At 48.0% G+C, this 27,069-nt stretch overlaps 1 protein-coding gene across 4 annotated transcripts in view; it reads right to left on the reverse strand.

Moving 5' to 3' along the window:
• LOC311131330 (myosin-10) overlaps window positions 1-27,069 on the reverse strand; it is a gene marked incomplete at its 5' end in the record, with an annotated part of 86,896 nt that overhangs the window by 38,783 nt on the left and 21,044 nt on the right. Inside the window, 3 exons of one of the 4 annotated variants that reach the window (XM_084164254.1) lie at window positions 592-621; window positions 6,147-6,249; window positions 8,227-8,254. In XM_084164254.1, the coding sequence (XP_084020380.1) occupies window positions 592-621; window positions 6,147-6,249; window positions 8,227-8,254 (161 nt within the window). Of the gene's footprint in view, window positions 1-587; window positions 622-6,142; window positions 6,250-8,226; window positions 8,255-27,069 lie in introns of all 4 variants that reach the window. The other 3 variants (XM_084164252.1, XM_084164255.1, XM_084164253.1) reach the window with 3 other exon arrangements.

A 27,069-nucleotide genomic window follows, 5' to 3' on the forward strand; every position in this document is an offset into this window, starting at 1 on the left:
GTGTGTGTGTGTGTGTGTGTGTGTGTGTGTGTCAGTTCCATCTTCAGAATATATGCCTTCATCTCTTTTTCAACGTCTTACTGCTCAACTTCTACTCTGCATTGTACTGTACAAAAATAGCCCACATAGTCCTGCCAAGCCTTGACTGGTGGCGACCAAACACTACAAAGGCATGCATTTGATTATGTTTAATCTAGTGTGGAATAACAACATTTACAAGCACATTTTACAGTACAGTACAGTGGATTGGCCAACAGATATACATGAAAAAGCTGCATTCACATAAATATTCATGCCAGATTTAAAGTTTACTTACAATATGATTATTTTCCGCCTGATAGAAAGAGAATCTGGGTCAATACCCAATATTTGTTTGTCTAATTTTTGCACAGATGTCAACATTTCACATACATGCTTCACAGTGTGCAAGAAAATAACCAAAGGCACCATTTCACAAAACAGGCTGTTGTCACAAAGAAATATATTAAATTGCCACTAGCTTTACATTACAGTAGGTCCATCTGAGAATAGAAAGTTAGTGAAGCAACATGCACATGAACATGGTGTTAATAAGAAAGTGTAAAGACTTGCCTGTAGTTTTACTGGTTTAGGCGACTCTGGCTGTTTGTTGCAAATAAACAAATGCAAATATGTTAGAGGGTTGTGCACGCCTGCACAAGCTACAGGAGGATGCGTTCACTTTGGCAGCTCACACATCATCATGGGATTGGAGCTTGTGTATATGGCTTCTTAACACATTTACAGGCATGTTATGCAAAAAACATCTATATATTGGCACATTTTATGAATGGGTTAATAATTATTATAAACTGGGTGGTTTGAGCTCTGAATGCTGATTGGCTGAAAGCCATGTTATATCAGACCGTATACCACGGGTATGACAAAACATTGATTTGTACTATTCTAATTACATTGTTAACCAGTTTATAATAGCTCCGGGTTGCGTCAGGCCTAAGAACAGTCCTTAGCTGTGGTATATTGGCCATATACCACACCCCCTCATGGATTATTGCTTAATGAGCCTACAGTGCCTTGCAAAAGTATTCATCCCCCTTGGCGTTTTTCCTATTTTGTTGCATTACAATGTGTAATTTAAATTGACTTTTATTTGGATTTCATGTAATGGACATACACAAAATAGTCCAAATTGGTGAAGTGAAATGAAAAAAATAACTTGTTTAAAAAAATTCTAAAAAATAAATAACGGAAAAGTGGTGCGTGCATATGTATTCACCCCCTTTGCTATGAAGCCCCTAAATATGATCTGGTGCAATCAATTACTGTCACGCCCTGACTCAAGGGACTTGTATTTGTTGAGTCAGGGTGTGTATTTTCTGTGTTGTGTTTGGCTATGTTGATTCTCTGTCAGATTTTAGTATGTCTAGATCTATGTTGGCCTGTGTGGTTCCCAATCAGAGGCAGCTGTTGCTCGTTGTCTCTGATTGGGGACCATACTTAGGCAGCCTTTTGACACCTGTTAGTTGTGGGATCTTGTTCCGTGTAAGGTATTGTTGTGTGTATGCTACCTTGGACTTCACGTTTCGTTTGTTGCTTTGTCGTGTGTTTAGTCGTCAATAAACATGAACGCATATCACGCTGCGCCTTGGTCCGTCTCGTCCGTAAATGATCGTGACAGAAGATCCCACCAAAATAGGACCAAGCAGCGTGTTCAGGAGCAAACGCCGGGAATTAAACAGGAGGTTACGTTAGTAGATGTCCTCCTCGGTTGGGGGAGAATCACGGAGGAGGAGGCCGTCCGTTACCGGAGGGCGATGAATGAGGATGCCCAGGTAGGAGAGGAGAAACGGCGCCAACAGTGCCGACGACGGAGACCCGAGAGGTAACCCACGGTGTGGACGACGAGGCAGCAGGAGGCAGCGACAGGGCGAATCTGCAGGTTAGGAGAGGAGGCCACCAGGTTACGGGGGCTATTGGTCCAGAGGGAGCAGGAGTTATTTGGTCAGAGGGAGGAGCTACAGGAGGCAATAAGGGAGAAGGAGAGTGTAGAGGCACGGCGAGAGGAGCTGGTTAGGCAGCAGAAGGAGCGGGGGTTTATAAGGGAACCCAGTCCCGCTCCTCGCACCAAGCAAGTGGTGCGTGTCGCCAGTCCGGTCCGGCCCGTTCCTGATCCCCGTACTAAGCCAGTGGTGCGTGTTCCCAGTACGGCCCGACCCATTCCTGCTTCCCGCACAAGGCCAGTGGTGTGTGTTCCCAGTACGGTCCGGCCCGTTCCTGATCCCCGCACTAAGACAGTGGTGCGTGTTCCCAGTCCGGCCCGACCCGTTCCTGCTCCCCGCACTAAGCCAGTGGTGTGTGTTCCCAGTACGGTCCGGCTCGTTCCTGCTCCCCGCACTAAGCCAGTGGTGCGCGTCGCCAGCCCGGTCCGGCCTGTTCCTGTCCCTCGCACCAAGCCAGTGGTGCGCGTTGCCAGCCCGGTCTGTTCCGGCCCCTCGCACCAAACCAATGGTGCACATTGCCAGCCCGGCCCAGCCTGTTCCTGCCCCTCGCACCAAACCAGTGGTGCGCGTCGCCAGCCCGGTCCGGCCTGTACCTGCCCCTCGCACCAAGCCAGTGGTGCGCGTCGCCAGCCCGGTCCGGTCTGTTCCTGCCCCTCGCACCAAGCCAGTGGTGCGCGTCGCCAGTCCGGCCCGGCCTGTTCCTGCTCCCCGCACCAGGCCAGTGGTGCGCGTCGCCAGTCCGGTACGGCCCGTTCCTGCTCCCCGCACCAAGCCAGTGGTGCGCGTCGTCAGCCCGGTCCGGCCCGTTCCTGCTCCCCGCACCAAGCCAGTGGTGCGTGTGTCCAGTCCAGCACGGCCCGTGCCTGTTCCACCGGTGCCTGGTCCGGCACCGGTCAGCTGCTCCACTCCGGAGCCAGAGCAATCCGCTCCACCGGGGTCCAGTCCTACTCCGGTCAGCGGATCCACTCCGGAGCCAGAGAAATCCGCTCCACCGGGGTCCAGTCCAGCTCCGGTCAGCCGCTCCACTCCGGAGCCAGAGCAGTCCGCTCCACCGGTGCCTGATCCAGCTCCGGTCAGCGGCTCCACTCCGGAGCCAGAGCAGTTCGATCCACCGTCGTCGGGTCCAGCTCCAGTCAGTGGTTCCAGTCCAGACCCAGACGTCAGCCCCTCTCCAGGTTCGGGGTCTCCCACACCAGGGTCCAGACAGGGCTTGGTACGTCGTGGGAGGAAGGAGAGGGGAAGCAGCGCGCCGAGGTCCAGACCAGACCAGGGGCGCAACAGGGAGGTGGAGAGTAAGTGGTGGTCACGCCCGGAGCCGGATCCGCCTCCGAGGCGGAATGCCCACCCGGCCCCTACCCTGTTAGGTTTATGTGGCGCGGTCGGAGTCCGCACCTTTGGGGGGGGGTACTGTCACGCCCTGACTCAAGGGACTTGTATTTGTTGAGTCAGGGTGTGTATTTTCTGTGTTGTGTTTGGCTATGTTGATTGTCTGTTAGATTCTAGTATGTCTACACCTATGTTGGCCTGTGTGGTTCCCAATCAGAGGCAGCTGTTGCTCGTTGTCTCTGATTGGGGACCATACTTAGGCAGCCTTTTGACACCTGTTAGTTGTGGGATCTGTGTAAGGTATTGTAAGGTATTGTTGTGTGTATGCTACCTTGGACTTCACGTTTCGTTTGTTGTTTTGTCGTGTGTTTAGTCGTCAATAAACATGAACGCATATCACGCTGCGCCTTGGTCCGTCTCGTCCGTAAACGATCGTGACAATTACCTTCAGAAGTCACATAATTAGTTAAATCAAGTCCACCTGTGTGCAATCTAAGTGTCACCACTAAGCAAGGGGCACCACCAAGCAAGCGGCACCATGAAGACCAAGGACCTCTCCAAACAGGTCAGGGACAAAGTTGTGGAGAAGTACAGATCAGGGTTGGGTTATAAAAAAAATATCAGAAACTTTGAACATCCCACGGAGCACCATTGAATCCATTATTAAACAATGGAAAGAATATGGCACCACAACAAACCTGCCAAGAGAGGGCCGCCCACCAAAACTCACGGACCAGGCAAGGAGGGCATTAATCAGAGAGGCAACAAAGATACCAAAGATAACCCAGAAGGAGCTGCAAAGCTCCACCACAGAGATTGGAGTATCTGTCCATAGGACCACTTTAAGCCGTACACTCCACAGAGCTGGGCTTTACGGAATAGTGGCCAGAAAAAAGCCATTGCTTAAAGAAAAAAATAAGCAAACACGTTTGGTGTTTGCCAAAAGCCATGTGGGAGACTCCCCAAACATATGGAAGAAGGTACTCTGGTCAGATGAGACTAAATTTGAGCTTTTTGGCCATCAAGGAAAACGCTATGTCTGGCGCAAACCCAACACCTCTCATCACCCCGAGAACACCATCCCCATAGCGAAGCATGGTGGTGGCAGCATCATGCTGTGGGGATGTTTTTCATCGGCAGGGACTAGGAAACTGGTCAGAATTGAAGGAATGATGGATGGCGCTAAATACAGGGAAATTCTTGAGGGAAACCTGTTTCAGTCTTCCAGAGATTTGAGACTGGGACGGAGGTTCACCTTCCAGCAGGACAATGACCCTAAGCATACTGCTAAAGCAACACTCGAGTGGTTTAAGGGGAAACATTTAAATGTCTTGGAATGGCCTAGTCAAAGCCCAGACCTCAATCCAATTGAGAATCTGTGGTATGACTTAAAGATTGCTGTACACCAGCGGAACCCATCCAACTTGAAGGAGCTGGAGCAGTTTTGCCTTGAAGAATGGGAAAAAATCCCAGTGGCTAGATGTGCTAAGCTTATAGAGACATACCCCAAGAGACTTGCAGCTGTAATTGCTGCAAAAGGTGGCTCTACATAGTTATGAATAGTTATGCAAGTTCAAGTCTTCTGATTCTTTGTCTTATTTCTTGTTTGTTTCACCCAAAAATATATTTTGCATCTTCAAAGGGGTAGGCATGTTGTGTAAATCAAATGATACAAACCCCCAAAAAATCCATTTTAATTCCAGGTTGTAAGGCAACAACATAGGGAAAATGCCAAGGGGGGGGTGAATACTTTCGCAAGCCATTGTATGTTTGACTGCCATGGTAATGTACCAGCATCATATCTGCATAACTACAGAAGAACCTGACCCTTTGGTGACCTCATGACATCACACAGCCCATGTCCACTGTCAGACACTGTTGTCCACTAATCATTACCCCCCATTATCATATGGATCTATCTGATATGAATTAACTAAGGTTGGAGTTAATCAACAAAGTACTGTAAATACCAGTGGATCAGACTGGCCTGGTTTTAGAGGGACATTGTGGATCAGACTGGCCTGGTGTTAGGGGGACATTGTGGATCAGACTGGCCTGGTACTTGGGGGACATTGTGGATCAAACTGTCCTGGTATTAGGGGGACATTGTGGATCAGACTGGCCTGGTATTAGGGGGACATTGTGGATCAAACCGTCCTGGTATTAGGGGGACATTGTGGATCAGACTGGACTGGTATTAGGGGGACATTGTGGATCAGACTGGCCTGGTATTAGGGGGACATTGTGGATCAGACTGACCTTGTATTAGGGGGACATTGTGGATCAGACTGGCCTGGTATTAGGGGGGCATTGTGGATCAGACTGGCCTGGTATTAGAGGTGCATTGTGGATCAGACTGGACTGATATTAGGGGGGCATTGTGGATCAGACTGGCCTGGTATTAGAGGTGCATTGTGGATCAGACTGGACTGGTATTAGGGGGGCATTGTGGATCAGACTGGCCTGGTATTAGGGGGACATTGTGGATCAGACTGGCCTGGTATTAGGGGGACATTGTGGATCAGACTGGCCTGGTATTAGGGGACATTGTGGATCAGACTGGACTGGTATTAGGGGGGCATTGTGGATCAGACTGGCCTGGTATTAGAGGGGCATTGTGGATCAGACTGGCCTGGTATTAGGGGGACATTGTGGGCCATACAAGTTGTTAACTCTCCTCTTTCATCAGTTATCCCTCATTAGAAAGACATACTGTTACTGTGACACAATTGATATGTATGGCCTTTAGAACAGGGCTTAGGAGGAGATCTAGCGGTGTGGTAGGGAGATAAATATGGGAGGGGGAATATAGAGAAAGAAAAGAGAGAAACTTACACTTACAGGAAGGCTGTGGTCTCTTTTTCCTTTATGGGAGGAAGCGACATGTGCAAGGTACTGGATGACCTTTTTAGTGTTTTCCGTCTTGCCAGCACCAGATTCACCTCTGAGAAGAGAGAAAACATACAAGACAGCTTCCTGGGTTAGTAAAGGGAAGGAATGACGTGTGTGTGTGTGTGTGTGTGTGTGTGTGTGTGTGTGTCAGAACTGTCTTTCTGACCGGCAGATGTTTTTCTGAGGAGATTATGGCACTTGGGAAACTCCATAAACAGTCTTGAGCTGGGGGTGAGAGAGCTAGCCAAGCTCTTCTCCCTGCAACTCCGCTAATCAACAAATTAAGTGAAAATAAACCACAGTTGAGTGGTTTATCGGATGAGGCGGTGTAGCAGGGCTTTTGTGTATTTATATGTGCTGTTTATTTTCTGTGAGCTAGTTTAGTTCAGCGGCTGTGGTTGAGGGTGGGACTCACGGACCCACAGCGATGACAGCTTTAGAGCTAGGAAGTGCGTTTTTGCAAGCTCGGCAAGCTGCAGACAGAATCCTATCCCCAAGTGACACTTACTGCACAGTAACATCAACACACAATGCATACCAGTGGTTTACCAATAGGTACTCATTCTACGTAATTGCTGGTGGTTAACATTGAACTTTCTTCCCGATCTCAAGCTCAATGCTAGGCTGCAAAATAAAACAAATGACATTGTGATTTTCAAATAAATGACAAGGCCCCTGAATCCTCACTGAGTGCAAAACCAATTACTATAACAAAGTCACATGTTGTTTTTCTTTCAGATTCCCCTTACCTGGCCATGTGGTGAAGTAATATGGTGGTCTAGATAGTACTATGAATATGCTGTATGGCTGATGAGTTGTGTGTTAGTGTTGAGCTCAATAACCACCGGGAGCAGAGGGTATTTGTGGCTGTGTCTGAAATGATGGGCTCTGGTCAAAAGTAGTGCACTATATAGGCAATTGGTTGCCATTTTGGACACAGCCCATGAGTGAGTGATTGCGTCAATGTCACTGAGGCGGTTGATATTCTCAGGGACTGACTTATAATCACATGGCATCTCTGTGCAGCGTTTACATTGCTATGACCACCGTCTCCTACAGTGTGTGTGTCACAGTCACAGAAACAAACAGTTGGCATATAAATGCATCATAACAGATGTGAGATTTTATGATAGTGTTCAAGCCACACTTCCGACATCCATCCAAATTCTTCCATGATCCCCCAGACTTAGTCATGTATGATGTGAAGCTATGAAAATATTTGTTGACTGGTGGCTTGTAGCCCTGGAGGCTCAAGGGACATTTTGAGTGCTGGTGGATCGGGTTCAGACCAGGGCAGGGAGAGAACACACACACTCTTGGAGACACTTTTCCATGAATACTCTTTCGCACATCATCGGTGTAGGCCTGTCACAGGGGCTTACGATGAGATGCCACGCTGACATTTGTCTTTGCAGCATTCCAGTCATCTGTAGATATTGGGCGCTAGACTGGAATACAGCCAGCGGGTAGGGGTTGTGTGTGTGTGTGTGTGTGTGTGTGTGTGTGTGTACCAGACATTTTCCAGATTCCATGCTCCAAGCCGAAGTCTCTTTCCCGTAAGTGTCTGTCTCACTGTTCTGTGTCACTGAGTTGCTCCTTTTAAAATAGCTATAGAGGCCTCTGGCCCTGGTCTAGTTCAATTCAATTGATTCCTCTTTCAACCTACTATCAGTGCTAAGTACATTAATGTCAGCTTCAATAGGCTACACTTTATTCTTAGTTGAATAGAGCTTCTGCAGGAATGCAATGCATCAGGTATTCTCCCATTTCATTTTCGGTACTACTAAGTGAGGAGGAGATGTGCATAACTAAGATAACTGAATCGTGAATGTTATGCAATTAAGCTGGTCCTGCATGGCCTTTCTAAAAAATCTGGTCCAAACTAGTGACGTGTGGTATGATACTATGCAGGCTGGATGCAGGGCATCAAACTGAGAATACATTTTCCTGTAAATGCAGCAACCCATGCAACACAACACAGACTGAGAGAAGAAAAGGGCTGAGCAGACATGGCTCAGAGGTTACTCACGTGCAAAGAATTGATTGGTCCTCTCGATCTGTGGAAGAGAGCGAGAGGAAGAGAGAGAAAGAGGGCGAGGGAGAGGGAGAGAGAGAGGGAAATGGGGGAGAGAGAGAAATTATACACAGTGTCATCATTTAGCAGACTCATCGGCAATGGCCCATTCCCAAAAATCCCTTCTTCAAACTGAAATGAGGCCTAGTACCAAATGTATCACTGGCTGACAGTGAAGTAATTTTAACAGAACATAGCCAACTTTACTGAGCTTGCCATCAAATGAGATACTATCTTCAAACCGGTTGAAGGTCATTCTCTGCACCAGGAACTAAATCTAATTTCACTAAACATTTCAAAAGCCTCAGGATGCAGACATTTCCCAGGTGTTCTGGGGCACACAAAATGGATGAGGAATCGAGCACTCTTTCAAAGGAAAGCTTTGTAGTGCCAAACCTCTGCATTAGAGAGATAAGGGTTGATAGTGTCCCTTGTCAGAAATTGAGGGAAGCTGAGCGTAAAACTGCTGAAAGCTACACTTAGAAAAAAGGGTTCCAAAAGGGTTCTTCGGCTGTCCCCATAGGAGAACCCTTTTTGGTTCCAGGTAGAACTCTTTTTGGTTCCATGTAGAACCTTCTTGTCAGAGTGCTGTGTGTGGATGAGTGAAAGGAATCAAGCGCAGGAACAAGGATGACTTCAACAGACTTTAGTAAGGTCCAACACAGGAAAAATGAGTCGCCAACCCAACCGGGCGGCGCGAACAATTACGCACAAACACAGTGCGGAAAAAACAAGAAAAGCGCACGCAGTGCGAACTCTCGAAAAATACAACAACGAGAGATACAAACTCCTCGGAGGCAGGCTGACAATTAACAATCACGCATAACACCTGACCCAAACAAACGAAACTAAATAGGGAACACAATCAAACACAAACAAGGGACAGGTGTTACAAAGAGACAAAACCAAACGAACATGAAACATAGAACGGTGGCAGCTAGTACTCCGGAGACGACGACCGCCGAAGTCCGCCCGAACAAGGAGAAGGAGCAGCCTCGGCCGAAACCGTGACAGTACCCCCCCCTTGACGCGCGGCTCCAGCCGTGCGCCGACCCGGGGCTCGGGGACGACCCGGACGACGCGGAGCAGGGCGCGCAGGATGACCCCGATGGAACTCGGTCAGCAGGGACTGGTCCAATATGTCCCTCCTTGGCACCCAGCACCGCTCCTCCGGGCCGTACCCCTCCCACTCCACGAGATATTGAAGACCCCCCATCCGGCGTCTCGAATCAAGGATGGACCTCACGGTGTACGCCGGAGCCCCCTCGATGTCCAACGGGGGCGGAGGAGTCTCCTCTATCTCATACTCCTGGAGTGGACCAGCTACCACCGGCCTGAGGAGAGACACATGGAATGAGGGGTTAATATTCCTATAGTCAATAGGCAGTTCTAACCTGTAACACACCTCGTTCAACCTCCTCAGGACTTTGAATGGCCCCACAAACCGCCGACCCAGCTTCCGGCAGGGCAGGCGGAGGGGCAGGTTTCTGGTCGAGAGCCAGACTCGATCTCCAGGTGCGTACACAGGCCCCTCACTGCGGTGGAGATCGGCGCTCGTTTTCTGCCGACGGATGGCCCGCTGCAGATGTACGTGGGCAGCGTTCCATGTTTCCTCCGAGCGCCGTACCCATTCATCCACCGCAGGGGCCTCGATCTGGCTCTCGTGCCAAGGTGCCAGAACCGGCTGGTACCCTAACACACACTGGAAAGGGGTTAGTTGGGTGGAGGAGTGGCGGAGAGAGTTCTGTGCCATTTCGGCCCACGGAACGTATCTCGCCCACTCCTCCGGCCGGCCCTGGCAATAAGACCTCAGAAACCTACCCACCTCCTGGTTAACACGTTCAACCTGCCCATTACTCTCCGGGTGGTAACCCGAGGTAAGGCTTACCGACACCCCCAACCGTTCCATAAACGCTCTCCACACTCTGGAGGTGAACTGGGGGCCTCGGTCAGACACTATATCCTCGGGTACCCCGTAATGCCGGAAGACATGGGTAAACAGAGCCTCAGCGGTCTGTAGGGCAGTGGGTAGACCCGGCATGGGAAGGAGACGACAGGCCTTCGAGAACCGATCCACAACGACCAGGATGGTAGTATTCCCCTGTGAGGGGGGAAGGTCGGTAACAAAATCCACCGAGAGGTGGGACCAGGGTCGTTGTGGAATAGGCAGGGGTTGTAGCTTACCCCTGGGCAAATGTCTGGGCGCCTTACACTGGGCACACACCGAACAGGAGGAGACATAAATCCTCACATCCCTAGCTAACGTTGGCCACCAGTACTTCGTGCTAAGGCAGTGCACTGTCCGGCCGATACCCGGATGGCCAGAGGAGGGGGACGTATGAGCCCAACAAATGAGGCGATCGCGTACCTCGAGCGGAACGTACGTCCGACCCACTGGACACTGTGGAGGACTTGGGTCGGTGCGTAACGCCCGCTCGATCTCGGCATCAACCTCCCACACCACCGGTGCAACCAGACAAGACTCTGGTAGTATGGGCGTGGGCTCAACGGACCTCTCCTCCGCGTCATACCGCCGAGACAGAGCATCTGCCTTCCCGTTCTGGGACCCAGGGATGTACGTGATTTTAAACACAAACCGGGCTAGACACATAGTCCAGCGGGCCTGGCGAGGGTTCAGTCTCCTAGCTTCCCGGATGTACTCCAGGTTACGATGGTCAGTTAGAATGAGGAAAGGGTGTTGAGCCCCCTCGAGCCAATGCCGCCACACCTTTAGGGCCTGTACCACGGCTAACAGCTCCCTGTCTCCTACGTCATAATTCCGCTCCGCCGGACTGAGCTTTTTAGAATAAAACGCACAGGGACGGAGTTTAGGTGGTGTGCCAGAACGTTGGGAAAGAACGGCCCCTATACCGGCCTCTGACGCGTCCACCTCTACCTGGAAAGGTAAAGAGGGATCCGGATGCGCCAACACCGGCGCCGAGGTAAACAGGTCCTTCAGTCTCCCAAAAGCCCTGTCCGCCTCAGCTGACCACCGCAAGCGCACCGGACCCCCCTTTAACAGAGACGTTATGGGAGCTGCCACCTGTCCAAAACCCCGGATAAACCTCCGGTAATAATTTGCAAAACCCAAGAACTGTTGCACCTCCTTCACAGTGGTTGGGGTCTGCCAATTACGCACAGCTGACACCCGGTCTACCTCCATCTTCACCCCTGACGCAGACAACTGGTAACCCAGAAAGGAGACCGACTTCTGAAAAAACAGACATTTCTCTGCCTTGACATATAGGTCATGCTCCAACAGCCTCCTCAATACTCGGCGCACCAGGGCTACATGCTCTGCTCGGGTAGGACTGTACACCAGAATGTCGTCGATGTACACGACTACTCCCTGTCCCTGCATGTCCCGGAAAATCTCATCGACGAAGGATTGGAAGACTGAGGGAGCATTCATTAACCCATATGGCATGACTAGATACTCGTAGTGTCCGGAAGTCGTGCTAAACGCTGTCTTCCATTCATCGCCCTCTCTAATGCGCACCAAGTTATATGCGCTCCTGAGATCCAATTTTGTAAAGAACTGCGCACCGTGCAGTGACTCCGTCATAGTCGCAATCAGAGGAAGTGGATAGCTGTACTTCACCGTAATCTGATTGAGACCGCGGTAATCAATACACGGGCGCAGACCTCCATCCTTTTTCTTCACAAAAAAGAAACTCGAGGAAGCGGGTGAAGTGGAGGCCCGTATGTATCCCTGTCTCAGAGACTCAGCGATGTACGTCTCCATTGCCTTCCTCTCCTCTTGAGACAAGGGATACACATGGCTCCGCGGGAGAGCTGCTCCTGACTGGAGATCTATCGCACAATCCCCCCGTCTATGAGGCGGCAGCTGCGCCGCCCTAGTTTTACTAAACACCAGTTTCAAATCCTCATACTCGGGGGGAATATGCAGTGCTGTCATTAGATTCGGACTTTCCACCGAGGTTGCCCCTATGGAAACACCCAGACACCGCCCCTCACACTGGGCAGACCACCCTTTAAGAGCTTTCTCTCGCCACATAATAGTAGGGTCATGGGTCATCAACCAGGGAAGGCCCAGCACTACCGGATACGCAGGAGAGTCAATCAGATAGAGCTGAATCGTCTCCTCATGACCCTCCTGCGCCATCATTTGAAGGGGTGCTGTGACCTCCCTAATCAACCCAGACCCTAACGGACGGCTATCTAGGGCATGAACAGGGAAAGGCTTATCAACTGGAAGGAGGGGAATCCCTAACTCAATACAAAACTGGCGATCTACAAAATTCCCAGCTGCGCCTGAATCTACCAGCGCCTTATGCTGGGAACGAGGTGCAACCTGTGGAAAACAAACAGGCAAGGTTAGGTGAACGACAGAAAGCTCTGGGTGAGTAGGGCGCCTACTCACCTGGGGGGACCCCCCAATGCGTGACCTGCCTTCTCCTCCACCGGGGGACCCTCCCCAACACCTAGCCGCGGTGTGCCCTCCACGGCCACAGTTAGTGCAGGGAACGGCCCCCCTCGGGTTCCTACTCCTCCGTTCTCTAGCGCCAGCACCCCCGAGCTCCATAGGGCTCGGCTCGGAGGTGCTGGAGAGTGGAATGGGCGAACCCCACCCGGGACGTCCACGGGTGGCGAGCAGGGTATCCAGCCGAATGGCCATGTCGACAAGTTGGTCAAAGGTCAACGAGGTGTCCCTGCACGCCAACTCTCGCTGGACGTCCTCCCGGAGGCTGCAACGGAAGTGGTCTATAAGGGCCCGCTCATTCCACCCTGCATCGGCCGCTAGAGTCCGAAATTCCAAGGCAAAGTCCTGGGCGCTCCTCATCCCCTGTCGGAGGTAGAACAGACGCTCCCCCGCCGCCTTCCCCTCTGGTGGATGGTCAAACACAGCACGGAAGCGGCGGGAGAACTCCGCATAGGTAGTGGTAGCGGCGTCCATTCTCCTCCATTCGGCGTTGGCCCACTCCAACGCCTTGCCGGTGAGACAGGAGATGAGGGCTGAGACGCTCTCGTGTCCCGAGGGCGCCGGGTGTACGGTGGCGAGGTAGAGCTCCACTTGCAGCAGGAACCCTTGACACCCGGCAGCGGAGCCGTCGTACGCCCTCGGGAGCGAGAGCCGAATCCCACTGGGTTCCGGAGATGGGACAGGAGGACTGACCGATGGGGATGGTTCGGTAGGTGGGGTCGTGGGTACCCCGCTGGTTTCCCATCGGTGGAGAGTGTTCATCACCCCCTCCAGGGCATGACAGACCTGGTTAATCCGGTCCTCCTGCCCACGAAGACGTTCCTCCATACCTGCTGTTGGCGCGGTCGCTCCTGCTGATTCCATGGAATGATGCGTGATTCTGTCAGAGTGCTGTGTGTGGATGAGTGAAAGGAATCAAGCGCAGGAACAAGGATGACTTCAACAGACTTTAGTAAGGTCCAACACAGGAAAAATGAGTCGCCAACCCAACCGGGCGGCGCGAACAATTACGCACAAACACAGTGCGGAAAAAACAAGAAAAGCGCACGCAGTGCGAACTCTCGAAAAATACAACAACGAGAGATACAAACTCCTCGGAGGCAGGCTGACAATTAACAATCACGCATAACACCTGACCCAAACAAACGAAACTAAATAGGGAACACAATCAAACACAAACAAGGGACAGGTGTTACAAAGAGACAAAACCAAACGAACATGAAACATAGAACGGTGGCAGCTAGTACTCCGGAGACGACGACCGCCGAAGTCCGCCCGAACAAGGAGAAGGAGCAGCCTCGGCCGAAACCGTGACACTTCTGTGGAAAGGGTTCTACATGGAACCCAAAAGGGTTCTACCTGGAACCAACAAGGGTTGGTTCCTTTTAGGGTCTAGATAGCAACTTTTTTTCTAAGACTGTATGTATGCTATGTCCTTCATGTGTATGTAGCCTATGTGAAAACAGTTTACACATGAACTCATCGAACTCAGTCAGACCACGGTAGGCGTAATACTGCAACCAAAGGCCATCTTTCCCTGTATTTACAGTCTTGTTATTTTAGAGCCCTGTATCACTGAACTGCAGGGCTGATGACAGAAACACAGCTCTCTAGGAAGAAGGCAGAGCATCAGTGTGATTTACAGCCAGGTGGAAAGAGAGGAGAGAGAGAGAGAGAGAGAGAGAGAGAGAGAGAGAGAGAGAGAGAGAGAGAGAGGTTACAGGTACAATATACAAATTCATATTCAGTTCATATTGTATTTACCTGTGGGCTGCCACTCCAAAAAGAAAGAAAATAATATTTAGAAAAAAGGTACATAAATACAAAGTATTGATCATTATGATCAAACTACAGAGTAAAACAGTTATAATACATTTAGTATGTAAAGAATGATTGCTAGTAGTCCAAGTGATTGCCACCAGATCATGTTTCTAAGACTTAATTCCTCGCACTCCTATAACACCACATAAAGCACTGTCTACAGAACGCCACCAGACCAAACTGACACAATGGGAGGCATCCGATCAGTCCCCGGAAGCAGTGAGCTCCAAATGAACCCAAGGTCGTGGCTGCCGGCCAGGTTAGGACCAGAGAGTGGCAATAGAGAGGAGCGTAGGAGGGTGGTGAGGTGTGAGGTCATGGGAACCAACTGTGGTTTGGCTGCCAGCATCCGCGCTGGGCCTCCAGTGTTAGGCAGGATCTCCTCCTCAGGCCTCTCAGCTGTGTCACATGCCTGGCAGAGCTGGAGTACCACAGATAAGACAAAGGCCATCAGCTCCCTTCCCTTCTGGAGTGAGTCCCTCCCCCGGGCTCCGGTGGCTGGCCACTGACGCCAGATAGACCTTTGTGGTCAGTTCTGGCCGTGAGGTTGACGAGGGCTGGGCACTTGTCACCGAGGCAGAGCATGGGGCTGACCCACAGTAAGGGGCATGGGGGTGACCCACAGTAAGAGGCATAGCATGGGGCTGACCCACAGTAAGAGGCAGAGCATGGGGCTGACCCACAGTAAGAGGCAGAGCATGGGGCTGACCCACAGTAAGAGGCAGAGCATGGGGCTGACCCACAGTAAGAGGCATAGCATGGGGCTGACCCACAGTAAGAGGCAGAGCATGGGGCTGACCCACAGTAAGGGCCCAGAAGTACAGTTTGGGACTGTACATAACCCATCGTATTTACTAGCAGCGAGCTAGTTTAGAGAGGGAAAGGTGGGAACATAACTGACCAGATTTCCCATATGAAGTTTCATAGCCTAAGTGCCATTTGCCGAGTTATCAGATTGGACTATATAAAAAAAAAAAATAGACCATGACTGATACAGCATAAGAGAGAGAGAGAGCTGCTCACGCAGTCAATGACTCATCAGAAGCAGAACAGCATCATAGCCCTGAAGACAGCCTTCTGTCCAATCTGTATCTGTACCGAGGAGGAGAACCTCTATGTTAGATCGGCTTTACCCCTGAAGACATCAATAACCCGATGGTGTCTGGGAATACATGCCAATCCAATCTGGGAGAATCATGATGCACAGTGGAAAGGTGAATGGAAAGGATTGTGGTGCATTATTATTATATTGGCTCCTATGAGGTACCACAGTCAATAATTCAAGATAGGGGTGCATCTTTTCACCAAAGGAGTAACACTTGTCTCTAGACTAAACCTCATCAGCTTTTCATGGACATCAATGACTCAAATGATTTCATTTCCAAATATTATTTGATTTGAGGATTATTCATACACATCATGCATTTTTCTGTTGTTTATTATTTGTATACTTGTTTGACCTTTTACTGCATTGTTAGGAGCTAGTTACATAAGTATTTAGCTGCACCCGCTCTAACATAAACTGTACGTGACCAATAAACGTTGATTTGATTAGATTTCTTCATTATCTCAGGAATTTCACCCCGAGCTACGAGATGGCTAGATGAGTGCACAACAAAGCATTCCGATGAATTCATGTGACATTTGGAATTGTCGCTGTGATGTAACAAGTGATGAATTTAACGTGTCATGTTCAAATCTAGCAGGTCTTCACCATCTCTTAGGAACAGAGACAGAGGTGCTACTGGTTTCCATCTTTGTCTGACACAGTGAGTTTGGGCTGCTGCTGGGCATGCAAGTAGGTACTGTACATCTCCTCTCCATTCATCCTCACTTAGCGGGTTAAAAGGGGTGTGGAGAAAAGTCTTGACGTGCAATAAAAGTAGTTCTACAACGAAAGTAGCAAAACAGGAATCTGCTTATTGTGGGCAGCCAGTCATATTAATGTTTGCTTTGCATTATATTAATTATTTGACGTAATACCATAATCATGTTTTTGACCACATCTGAAGAACTACATTGGAAACAGGTTGATATTAAACCAGACGCAGAAGCGGGACATGTTTTATTTGTTTCTCCCTCCTCCAAATGGGATTTCCCCTCTTCCTTCTGAGCTGAGGCCAACAGCCTTCCACCGTCTCCGCTACAGATTCTACAGATGGTGGCTGGCCACTGACATTTCCCATGACCTCTTCCTGAGTCACTGGAAGTGACACTCTCTCTCGGATATTAAGGTCTTTCACACCCCTGGACACGGTAACGACACAAGCCTGGACGCTCTCGAATTCCATTAATTCATGCCAATGTTTCGACCTCAACAACCTCTCCAAGATCGTAAAACTCTGATGACTATTTGAGGGGTAGAAGCCATGGTGGGCATAAATAGGGAACCAAGCAGAGCTGTTATTTCTGTAACATTGCTTTATAGCCTAGTCATAAGAACCGTTGTGTGGGATTCACATGATTGGTAGTGTTCTTTCCAGCTTCACATGACTTGATTATTTTGGATAGCCTCAAGAGGCTGCTCCATGGAATAGGATAGGATTGGTTGTTAAAATATTTGAAGAGAGTATAAAAATGATTATAAAACCTATTCAGTTGTACAGTGTTTGGCCAATTATTTAGTAATGGACTGTCTCATGGGAAGGAAAAAGGCAGTACCAAAAGTTTTGTTATTAATGTTCAAAATAATATAATAATTACTTAATAATTGATAACCTAATTAACAAGTTAACCACTAGGCTTGGCTGGATGACTCCACTTGAGCTCCTCCATACACCATAGACCAAAAAAAAAAAAAACATACACACGTCACTGTCTTTCAAACCTGTGACAAAGTGAAAAATTTGAGGACATTTTGGGCTTTGACGGGAACACAGTGGCTCTGCATGTGGCGTTTGCAATGGAGAGGAGAGAAGGGTAGTCCCGTGTAGCTCAGTTGGTAGAGCATGGCGTTTGCAACGCCAGGGTTGTGGGTTCGTTTCCCATGGGGGGCTAGTATGGAAAAAAAAGAGTGTCTGCTAAATGACGTAAATGTAAGGGAGGATAGGAAGAGGGAGAGAAGAGCAGAGAGGGGCAGAGGGAGCAGATCTCAGCCCACGGACAGTGAACTCATTGTGAGCCTGTGGTCTGCTGGGCCTGGGCCAGCCTCCGCTATTGAAGGCTGATGTCGGCATTAAAGAGAGGCAATGGAGTAGAAACACTCGCCTCAGAAAACCCAGCTCCAGAGGTCGCTTTTGCTGTTAACAAAGTGGCTTTGAAGGAGGATGACCTCAGAAACCAGTTTGATATAAATAGAGGTACAACACATCAACTGGGCCGTGGTGGATAATGAAGACAAACTGGTGGTCTGTAGCTTTAATTGAGGATAGTCTAGTTTTCATCAGTTTAAGAAAAAAGAGAGAGGAAAGTCTCACAATGAACTCTGATAACTTATAGCAGATGTACTCTGCAACAAATAAAGGCATCATCCAAGTGTTGTGTGGTGAGAAGCAGTATGTCAGTCAGCAGATACCAGAGTCCAAACCAGAGTAAAATGAAGATCATTGTTGGTTGGCCTGGCTCCTCCAGGGGAAGTCCCAACCGGCCACGAGACAGTGTGGACAGGGCCTATCTCACACTGTGGACTGTAGGCAGACTGCTTCACCATTACTACACCCCCTTCAGATCCCCCCTGCTGGATTAATGTAGCGACCAGACTCATTCCACACATTCCAGTTCACATCCCTGCCAGCCACGAGCCTCAAGCTCAATTCTAATGGAAAGTGTGCTCATGCTGGAATTAGAACGCATATGAGTGAGAGAAAACAGACGGGCCACGAGCATCAAAGGCATCATAGCGCGTCAAATTAGAAAGCAAGTCTATTTTTCTTGTGTCTACGTGGAGCAATTCTGGTAAAATAAGCGGATAGATTGCGTGGGGTCATTTGTAGAAAAGGGAAGATCATTACAGTTCCTCTATGCTAAGTAGACTAAAGATGTAGTTTAAAATGTATTGAGCAGTAAGCTAAGGTTTATCAGTCAAATAGGCTACATATTTGAAAACAATTGCAGCCTAACTGTGTTGATTGCGATCATAGGCATATAGACAGGCTACAGCTGGAAAACTTGAGGACTGTTTACGTAGAAGAATAAGACTTGGTTGTTTATAAACAACTCGGGTTTAGCACAGGCACGGTGGCTCCCGTAGGACATCTAAGGTGAGTCAAAAGTAACTAACAACAATAATTCCCAGGGGCTTCACAGCGAACATATATAACTGTTTATTATGGATTTTCGTTGGCATACGCTATGCCGTGTGCCCAAATTCCACGCCGTTGACGGGCGTCTCTCCATGTGATTTCGGCTTCACTCTAGACTCGAAGGCAGAATGCAAGCCTTTCGTTCACATTTACTATATGGATGGACGACACTTGTACTGATCATGTATGGACAAATACCTGGCCATGTACGAAGAACACCTGTACTGACCATGAATGGACAAATACCTGGCCATGTACGAAGAAAACCTGTACTGACCATGTATTGACAAATACCTGGCCATGTACGAAGAACACCTGTACTGACCATGTATGGACAAATACCTGGCCATGTACAAAGAACACCTGTACTGACCATGTATGGACAAATACCTGGCCATGTACGAAGAACACCTGTACTGACCATGTATGGACAAATACCTGGCCATGTAGAAGAACACCTGTACTGACCATGTATTGACAAATACCTGGCCATGTACGAAGAACACCTGTACTGACCATGTATGGACAAATACCTGGCCATGTAGAAGAACACCTGTGCTGACCATATATTGACAAATACCTGGCCATGTACAAAGAACACCTGTACTGACCATGTATGGACAAATACCTGGCCATGTAGAAGAACACCTGTGCTGACCATATATTGACAAATACCTGGCCATGTACGAAGAACACCTGTACTGACCATGTATTGACAAATACCTGGCCATGTAAAAAGAACACCTGTGCTGACCATATATGGACAAATACCTGGCCATATATGGAAAACACCTGTGCTGAACATGTGTGGACTGCTCCATCCATTTGACTGACTGAGGAACATTGGGTGTTTACAGCCTTTCCACATTAAAATGAGATGTGGGTTTTGTTGCCTTGGCGTGCACATTCAGAAGGACTAGGCCCAACATCATAAAACTTTGTTGACAGTTTGACTGTAATTCAGCAAGCTGGGGAGCGAAGGATTGCTGGAATTGGCCAATTTTGCAGTCTACAATGTGTGTAGAGGCATGGAAAACCTATCCCATTAAAGCATTAGAGTGGCCTGTTTATTAGTATAACACCTCAGGAGCAGTTATAAGCCTGTATATCGGGCAGGACTCCAGCAGTTCTTAAGGGTCTAGTAAAATTATACTGTATTTACACTGAGTGTACAAAACATTACACTTTCCATGACATAAGACTAACCAAGTGAATCCAGGTGAAAGCTATGATCCCTTATTGATGTCACCTGTTAAATCCACGTCAATCAATGTAGATGAAGGGGAAGAGACAGGTTAAAGAAGGAATTTTAAGCATTGCGACAATTGATACATGGATTGTGAATGTGTGCCATTCAGCGGGTGAATGGGCAAGACAAAATATTTAAGTGCCTTTGAACAGGGTATGGTAATAGGTGCCAGGTGCACCGGTTTGAGTGTGTCAAGGACTGCATTGCTGCTGGGTTTTTCACACTCAACAGTTTCCCGTGTGTATCAAGAATGGTCCACCACCCAAAGAACATCCAGTCAACTTGACGCAACGGTGGGAAGCATTGGAGTCAACATGGGCCAGCATTCCTGTGGAACGTTTTCGACACCTAATACAGTGAGGGAAAAAAGTATTTGATCCCCTGCTGATTTTGTACGTTTGCCCACTGACAAAGAAATGATCAGTCTATAATTTTAATGGTAGGTTTATTTGAACAGTGAGAGACAGAATAACAACAAAGAAATCATGTCAAAAATGTTATAAATTGATTTGCATTTTAATGAGGGAAATAAGTATTTGACCCCTCTGCAAAACATGACTTAGTACTTGGTGGCAAAACCCTTGTTGGCAATCACAGAGGTCAGACGTTTCTTGTAGTTGGCCACCAGGTTTGCACACATCTCAGGAGGGATTTTGTCCCACTCCTCTTTGCAGATCTTCTCCAAGTCATTAAGGTTTCGAGGCTGACGTTTGGCAACTCGAACCTTCAACTCCCTCCACAGATTTTCTATGGGATTAAGGTCTGGAGACTGGCTAGGCCACTCCAGGACCATAATGTGCTTCTTCTTGAGCCACTCCTTTGTTGCCTTGGCCGTGTGTTATGGGTCATTGTCATGCTGGAATACCCACCCACGACCCATTTTCAATGCCCTGGCTGAGGGAAGGAGGTTCTCACCCAAGATTTGATGGTACATGGCCCCGTCAATCGTCCCTTTGATGCGGTGAAGTTGTCCTGTCCCCTTAGCAGAAAAACACTCCCAAAGGCATAATGGTTCCACCTCCATGTTTGACGGTGGGGATGGTGTTCTTGGGGTCATGGGCAGCATTCCTCCTCCTCCAAACACAGCGAGTTGAGTTGATGCCAAAGAGCTCCATTTTGGTCTCATCTGACCACAACACTTTCACCCAGTTCTCCTCTGAATCATTCAGATGTTCATAGGCAAACTTCAGACGAGCATGTACAGTGAGGGAAACATGTATTTGATCCCCTGCTGATTTTGTACGTTTGCCCACTGACAAAGATATGATCAGTCTATAATTTTAATGGTAGGTTTATTTGAACAGTGAGAGACAGAATAACAACAAAAATATCCAGAAAAACGCATGTCAAAAATGTTATAAATTGATTTGCATTTTAATGAGGGAAATAAGTATTTGACCCCTCTGCAAAACATGACTTAGTACTTGGTGGCAAAACCCTTGTTGGCAATCACAGAGGTCAGACGTTTCTTGTAGTTGGCCACCAGGTTTGCACACATCTCAGGAGGGATTTTGTCCCACTCCTCTTTGCAGATGTTCTCCTAGTCATTAAGGTTTCGAGGATGACGTTTGGCAACTCGAACCTTCAGCTCCCTCCACAGATTTTCTATGGGATTAAGGTCTGGAGACTGGCTAGGCCACTCCAGGACCTTAATGTGCTTCTTCTTGAGCCACTCCTTTGTTGCCTTGGCCGTGTGTTTTGGGTCATTGTCATGCTGGAATACCCATCCACGACCCATTTTCAATGCCCTGGATGAGTGAAGGAGGTTCTCACCCAAGATTTGACGGTACATGGCCTCGTCCCTTTGATGCGGTGAAGTTGTCCTGTCCCATTAGCAGAAAAACACCCCCAAAGCATAATGTTTCCACCTCCATGTTTGACGGTGGGGATGGTGTTCTTGGGGTCATAGGCAGTATTTCTTCTCATCCAAACACGGCGAGTTGAGTTGATGCCAAAGAGCTTGATTTTGTTCTCATCTGACCACAACACTTTCACCCAGTTCTCCTCTGAATCATTCAGATGTTCATTGGCAAACTTCAGACGGCCCTGTATATGTGCTATCTTGAGCAGGGGGACCTTGCGGGCGCTGCAGGATTTCAGTCCTTCACGGCGTAGTGTGTTACCAATTGTTTCTTGGTGACTATGGTCCCAGCTGCCTTGAGATCATTGACAAGATCCTCCCGTGTAGTTCTGGGCTGATTCCTCACCGTTCTCATGATCATTGCAACTCCACGAGGTGAGATCTTGCATGGAGCCCCAGGCCGAGGGAGATTGACAGTTATTTTGTGTTTCTTCCATTTGCGAATAATTGCACCAACTGTTTTCACCTTCTCACCAAGCTGCTTGGCGATGGTAAGCTGCTTGGCGATGGTCTTGTAGCCCATTCCAGCCTTGTTTAGGTCTACAATCTTGTCCCTGACATCCTTGGAGAGCTCTTTGGTCTTGGCCATGGTGGAGAGTTTGGAATCTGATTGATTGATTGCCTCTGTGGACAGGTGTCTTTTATACAGGTAACAAACTGAGATTAGGAGCACTCCCTTTAAGAGTGTGCTCCTAATCTCAGCTCGTTACCTGTATAAAAGACACCTGGGAGCCAGAAATCTTTCTGATTGAGAGGGGGTGAAATACTTATTTCCCTCATTAACATGGAAATCAATTTATAACATTTTTGACATCCATTTTTCTGGATTTTTTTGTTGTTATTCTGTCTCTCACTGTTCAAATTAACCTACCATTAAAATTATAGACTGATCATTTCTTTGTCAGTGGGCAAACGTACAAAATCAGCAGGGGATCAAATACTTTTTTCCCTCACTGTATAGGTCATGCCCTGACAAATTGAGGCTGTTCTGAGAGCAAAAGGGGGTGGAAATCAATATTAGGAAGGTTTTCCTAATGTTTTGTAAACTCAGTGTATGTTCTCTTTGACATAGCCTTCATGCACCAATCATCTCCCCTTTCTGTTACTGTCTCATTATAAAACTGTGATTGGTTGAGGCATTATGATTGGTTGAGAGGCGTTCTAAGCCTGCAAAGCTGTCTTCGACAGCAAACAGCTGGCAGGCGGTAGGGATTTTTGCACTGTTCCTCTGTGCCTGGTCCCTGTTAGCCGTCATCTGTGCTTAAAGCAGTCAAGATAACACTCACAAAGACAAACACTGAAGAGTGGCTGCTTGTGAATGGGGTCTAAGAGGCAAAGCCCTTGGCCCCTGAAACGGCCATTAAACAGCAGTGGCAGGGCTTCTGATATGGGCAGAACCAGGAGTTGGTCCTCAGCCACTGACATCGACTTACAGATGGGAAAAAAATAAATAATAATATAACATTTTTGACATGCGTTTTTCTGGATTTTGTTGTTGTTATTCTGTCTCTCACTGTTCAAATAAATCTACTATTAAAATTATAGACTGATCATTTCTTTGTCAGTGGGCAAACGTACAAAATCAGCAGGGGATCAAATACCTTTTTCCCTCACTGTATCTTTTCCCCTATTGCAAGACTGACCTGAGGGAAAGACCCAGCAGTTGAAAGTCTGTGACAAAAAAGTTGCCTATTATTAAGAGCTTACCAAGGCCCTGAGGACATTGAACAGGGCTCATTTACTGTATGCTAGCTCTGCCAAAAGCCAATCCATGCTGGATGACAACACAGAGAGGAATTCTCACTGTGAGCACGGCACATTGCATATTTCTTTCAGATGAGTGGACAGCCAATGTGGCTCAGGCCACATGAGAAACAGAACCAGCTGTCCCGAGACGGGACATCGACCAACCGCACCGCGCAGGAATTTGGCGGGTAGTGGTTTGAAGTGATGTTTCATTAGTCACACAAACTGAGGGACTGATTGTGACCTCATCTACAGCCTCCCGGAGAGAGGCCAGCCACAAGACTACCTGCCGGACCGTCAGAAAGGCCCCCTTAGAGCACTGGAGACCGCATTCCTTTAACAACCAGGGCTCAGTCCAAGCCAAGGCCAAAACAAATGGGAGAAAGAGGGTCTGGGGCTCCTGATAGGAATACAATGGCTTCAGGAGCCAAGATGAAAGGTGCTTCAAAGGGAGAAGCATATGTAGCATACTGAACACTTTGGACGCCATGGAACGTTGAGAGGGTTCTTGTGGACGTCACTTAGACAGAGGTGACATTTCCCATCCCTTGTATCGTTCAATCCAGCCCTGACCGAGGCTGAATTCCACAGGTGAGATCAAACGCATTCCTCAATGTTCTACCATCATTCCTCTCTCTCTATCCTCAAATTGTCACTACAGAACCCAAATCCTTACACAACAGAAAAGGGATGACTTGGCTATAGCTGCAGTCAGTCTCACCCTGCCCAGGACAGAAAAGGAAACGGGTAATCGGCAAGTCTTGCCTTCTCAGTGTCCTGTGTGGCTTCCTTCCTCCCACGCCCAGGGTCATTAGGAGTCCACTCAGCCTCCTCCCGCCTCCGCAGACAATGATTTATTCTTAATTCACCCAGAGGATATACAGCACCCCAATGGCCACCCCTGAATCCCTTGCCATTTACAGTGGGGGAAAAAAGTATTTAGTCAGCCACCAATTGTGCAAGTTCTCCCACTTAAAAAGATGAGAGAGGCCTGTAATTTTCATCATAGGTACACGTCAACTATGACAGACAAATTGAGGAAAAAAAATCCAGAAAATCACATTGTAGGATTTTTAATGAATTTATTTGCAAATTATGGTGGAAAATAAGTATTTGGTCACCTACAAACAAGCAAGATTTCTGGCTCTCACAGACCTGTAACTTCTTCTTTAAGAGGCTCCTCTGTCCTCCACTCGTTACCTGTATTAATGGCACCTGTTTGAACTTGTTATCAGTATAAAAGACACCTGTCCACAACCTCAAACAGTCACACTCCAAACTCCACTATGGCCAAGACCAAAGAGCTGTCAAAGGACACCAGAAACAAAATTGTAGACCTGCACCAGGCTGGGAAGACTGAATCTGCAATAGGTAAGCAGCTTGGTTTGAAGAAATCAACTGTGGGAGCAATTATTAGGAAATGGAAGACATACAAGACCACTGATAATCTCCCTCGATCTGGGGCTCCACACAAGATCTCACCCCGTGGGGTCAAAATGATCACAAGAACGGTGAGCAAAAATCCCAGAACCACATGGGGGGACCTAGTGAATGACCTGCAGAGAGCTGGGACCAAAAGTAACAAAGCCTACCATCAGTAACACACTACGCCGCCAGGGACTCAAATCCTGCAGTGCCAGACGTGTCCCCCTGCTTAAGCCAGTACATGTCCAGGCCCGTCTGAAGTTTGCTAGAGTGCATTTGGATGATCCAGAAGAGGATTGGGAGAATGTCATATGGTCAGATGAAACCAAAATAGAACTTTTTGGTCAAAACTCAACTCGTCGTGTTTGGAGGACAAAGAATGCTGAGTTGCATCCAAAGAACACCATACCTACTGTGAAGCATGGGGGTGGAAACATCATGCTTTGGGGCTGTTTTTCTGCAAAGGGACCAGGACGACTGATCCGTGTAAAGGAAAGAATGAATGGGGCCATGTATCGTGAGATTTTGAGAGAAAACCTCCTTCCATCAGCAAGGGCATTGAAGATGAAACGTGGCTGGGTCTTTCAGCATGACAATGATCCCAAACACACCGCCCGGGCAACGAAGGAGTGGCTTCGTAAGAAGCATTTCAAGGTCCTGGAGTGGCCTAGCCAGTCTCCAGATCTCAACCCCATAGAAAATCTTTGGAGGGAGTTGAAAGTCCGTGTTGCCCAGCGACAGCCCCAAAACATCACTGCTCTAGAGGAGATCTGCATGGAGGAATGGGCCATAATACCAGCAACAGTGTGTGAAAACCTTGTGAAGACTTACAGAAAACGTTTGACCTGTGTCATTGCCAACAAAGGGTATATAACAAAGTATTGAGAAACTTTTGTTATTGACCAAATACTTATTTTCCACCATAATTTGCAAATAAATTCATAAAAAATCCTACAATGTGATTTTCTGGATTTATTTTTCTCATTTTGTCTGTCATAGTTGACATGTACCTATGATGAAAATTACAGGCCTCTCTCATCTTTTTAAGTGGGAGAACTTGCACAATTGGTGGCTGACTAAATACTTTTTTCCCCACTGTAACTGTAATGGCCAGCAGAGAGAGGTTTGGTCACCGCAATAAACACTTAAAAGTTCAAGGGGATATTCTCTAGCTTCATCAATGTGGTACAAAGTAGCGTTAGTATAATGATGGTGGAGTGTTGGCATAGTGATGATGGATAATTTGGCTCCGCTGGCTTAATGCCAGCTTTTTTGAAGAACCTTAGAGGAGAAGGGCCATAGAAATAGATCATTGTCAGCATATTCCAGAACTTTATAGGTTTATGACATCAACCACGCTCGTATTATATCTCTAGGGAAAATGGCTGTGTGCTGCAGTATTGCCGGGCCTGCCGTGGATCTCAGGGGAGGCTATAGAAACAGCTAGACCTCTGCTCTGTCTGGAGGGCACGGTCATTCAGGTGCTCAGACTGCAGAGTGTCTGCAGGGACATCCTTCCCATGTTTGGCTGGAAAAATCAGAGGAGTGCTGAATCTGCTGAATCCATAACATATGAGAAAAGCAACAGAGCAGGCTAACTCAATCCATGCTGTTCCAACTATTAGGCTAATAAAAATCCCATGGTCCACTCTTGGGAAAAAAGGTGCTATCTAGAACCTAAAAGGGTTATTCAGCTGTGCCCATAGGAGAACCCTTTGAAGAACCCTTGTTGGTTCCAGGTAGAACCCGTTTGGTTCCAACTAGAACCGCTTTGGGTTCCATGTAGAACCCTTTCCACAGAGGTTTCTACATGGAACCAAAAATGGTTCTACATGGAACCAAAAAGGTTTCTCCTATGGGGACAGCCGAAGAACCCTCTTGGAACCCTTTTTTCTAAGTGTAGAGGAAATTAGGGATTGAATTTGATTAATTACATTAAACAGTACCATAATTCATCTAGTACTTTCAGCATCCAGAACTGCAACTGGTCAATGTTCTTCTGAACCAGGTA

Source organism: Coregonus lavaretus, assembly GCF_964263955.1.
Source record: "Coregonus lavaretus genome assembly, chromosome: 6".
In the NCBI taxonomy this organism is placed as follows: domain Eukaryota; kingdom Metazoa; phylum Chordata; class Actinopteri; order Salmoniformes; family Salmonidae; genus Coregonus; species Coregonus lavaretus.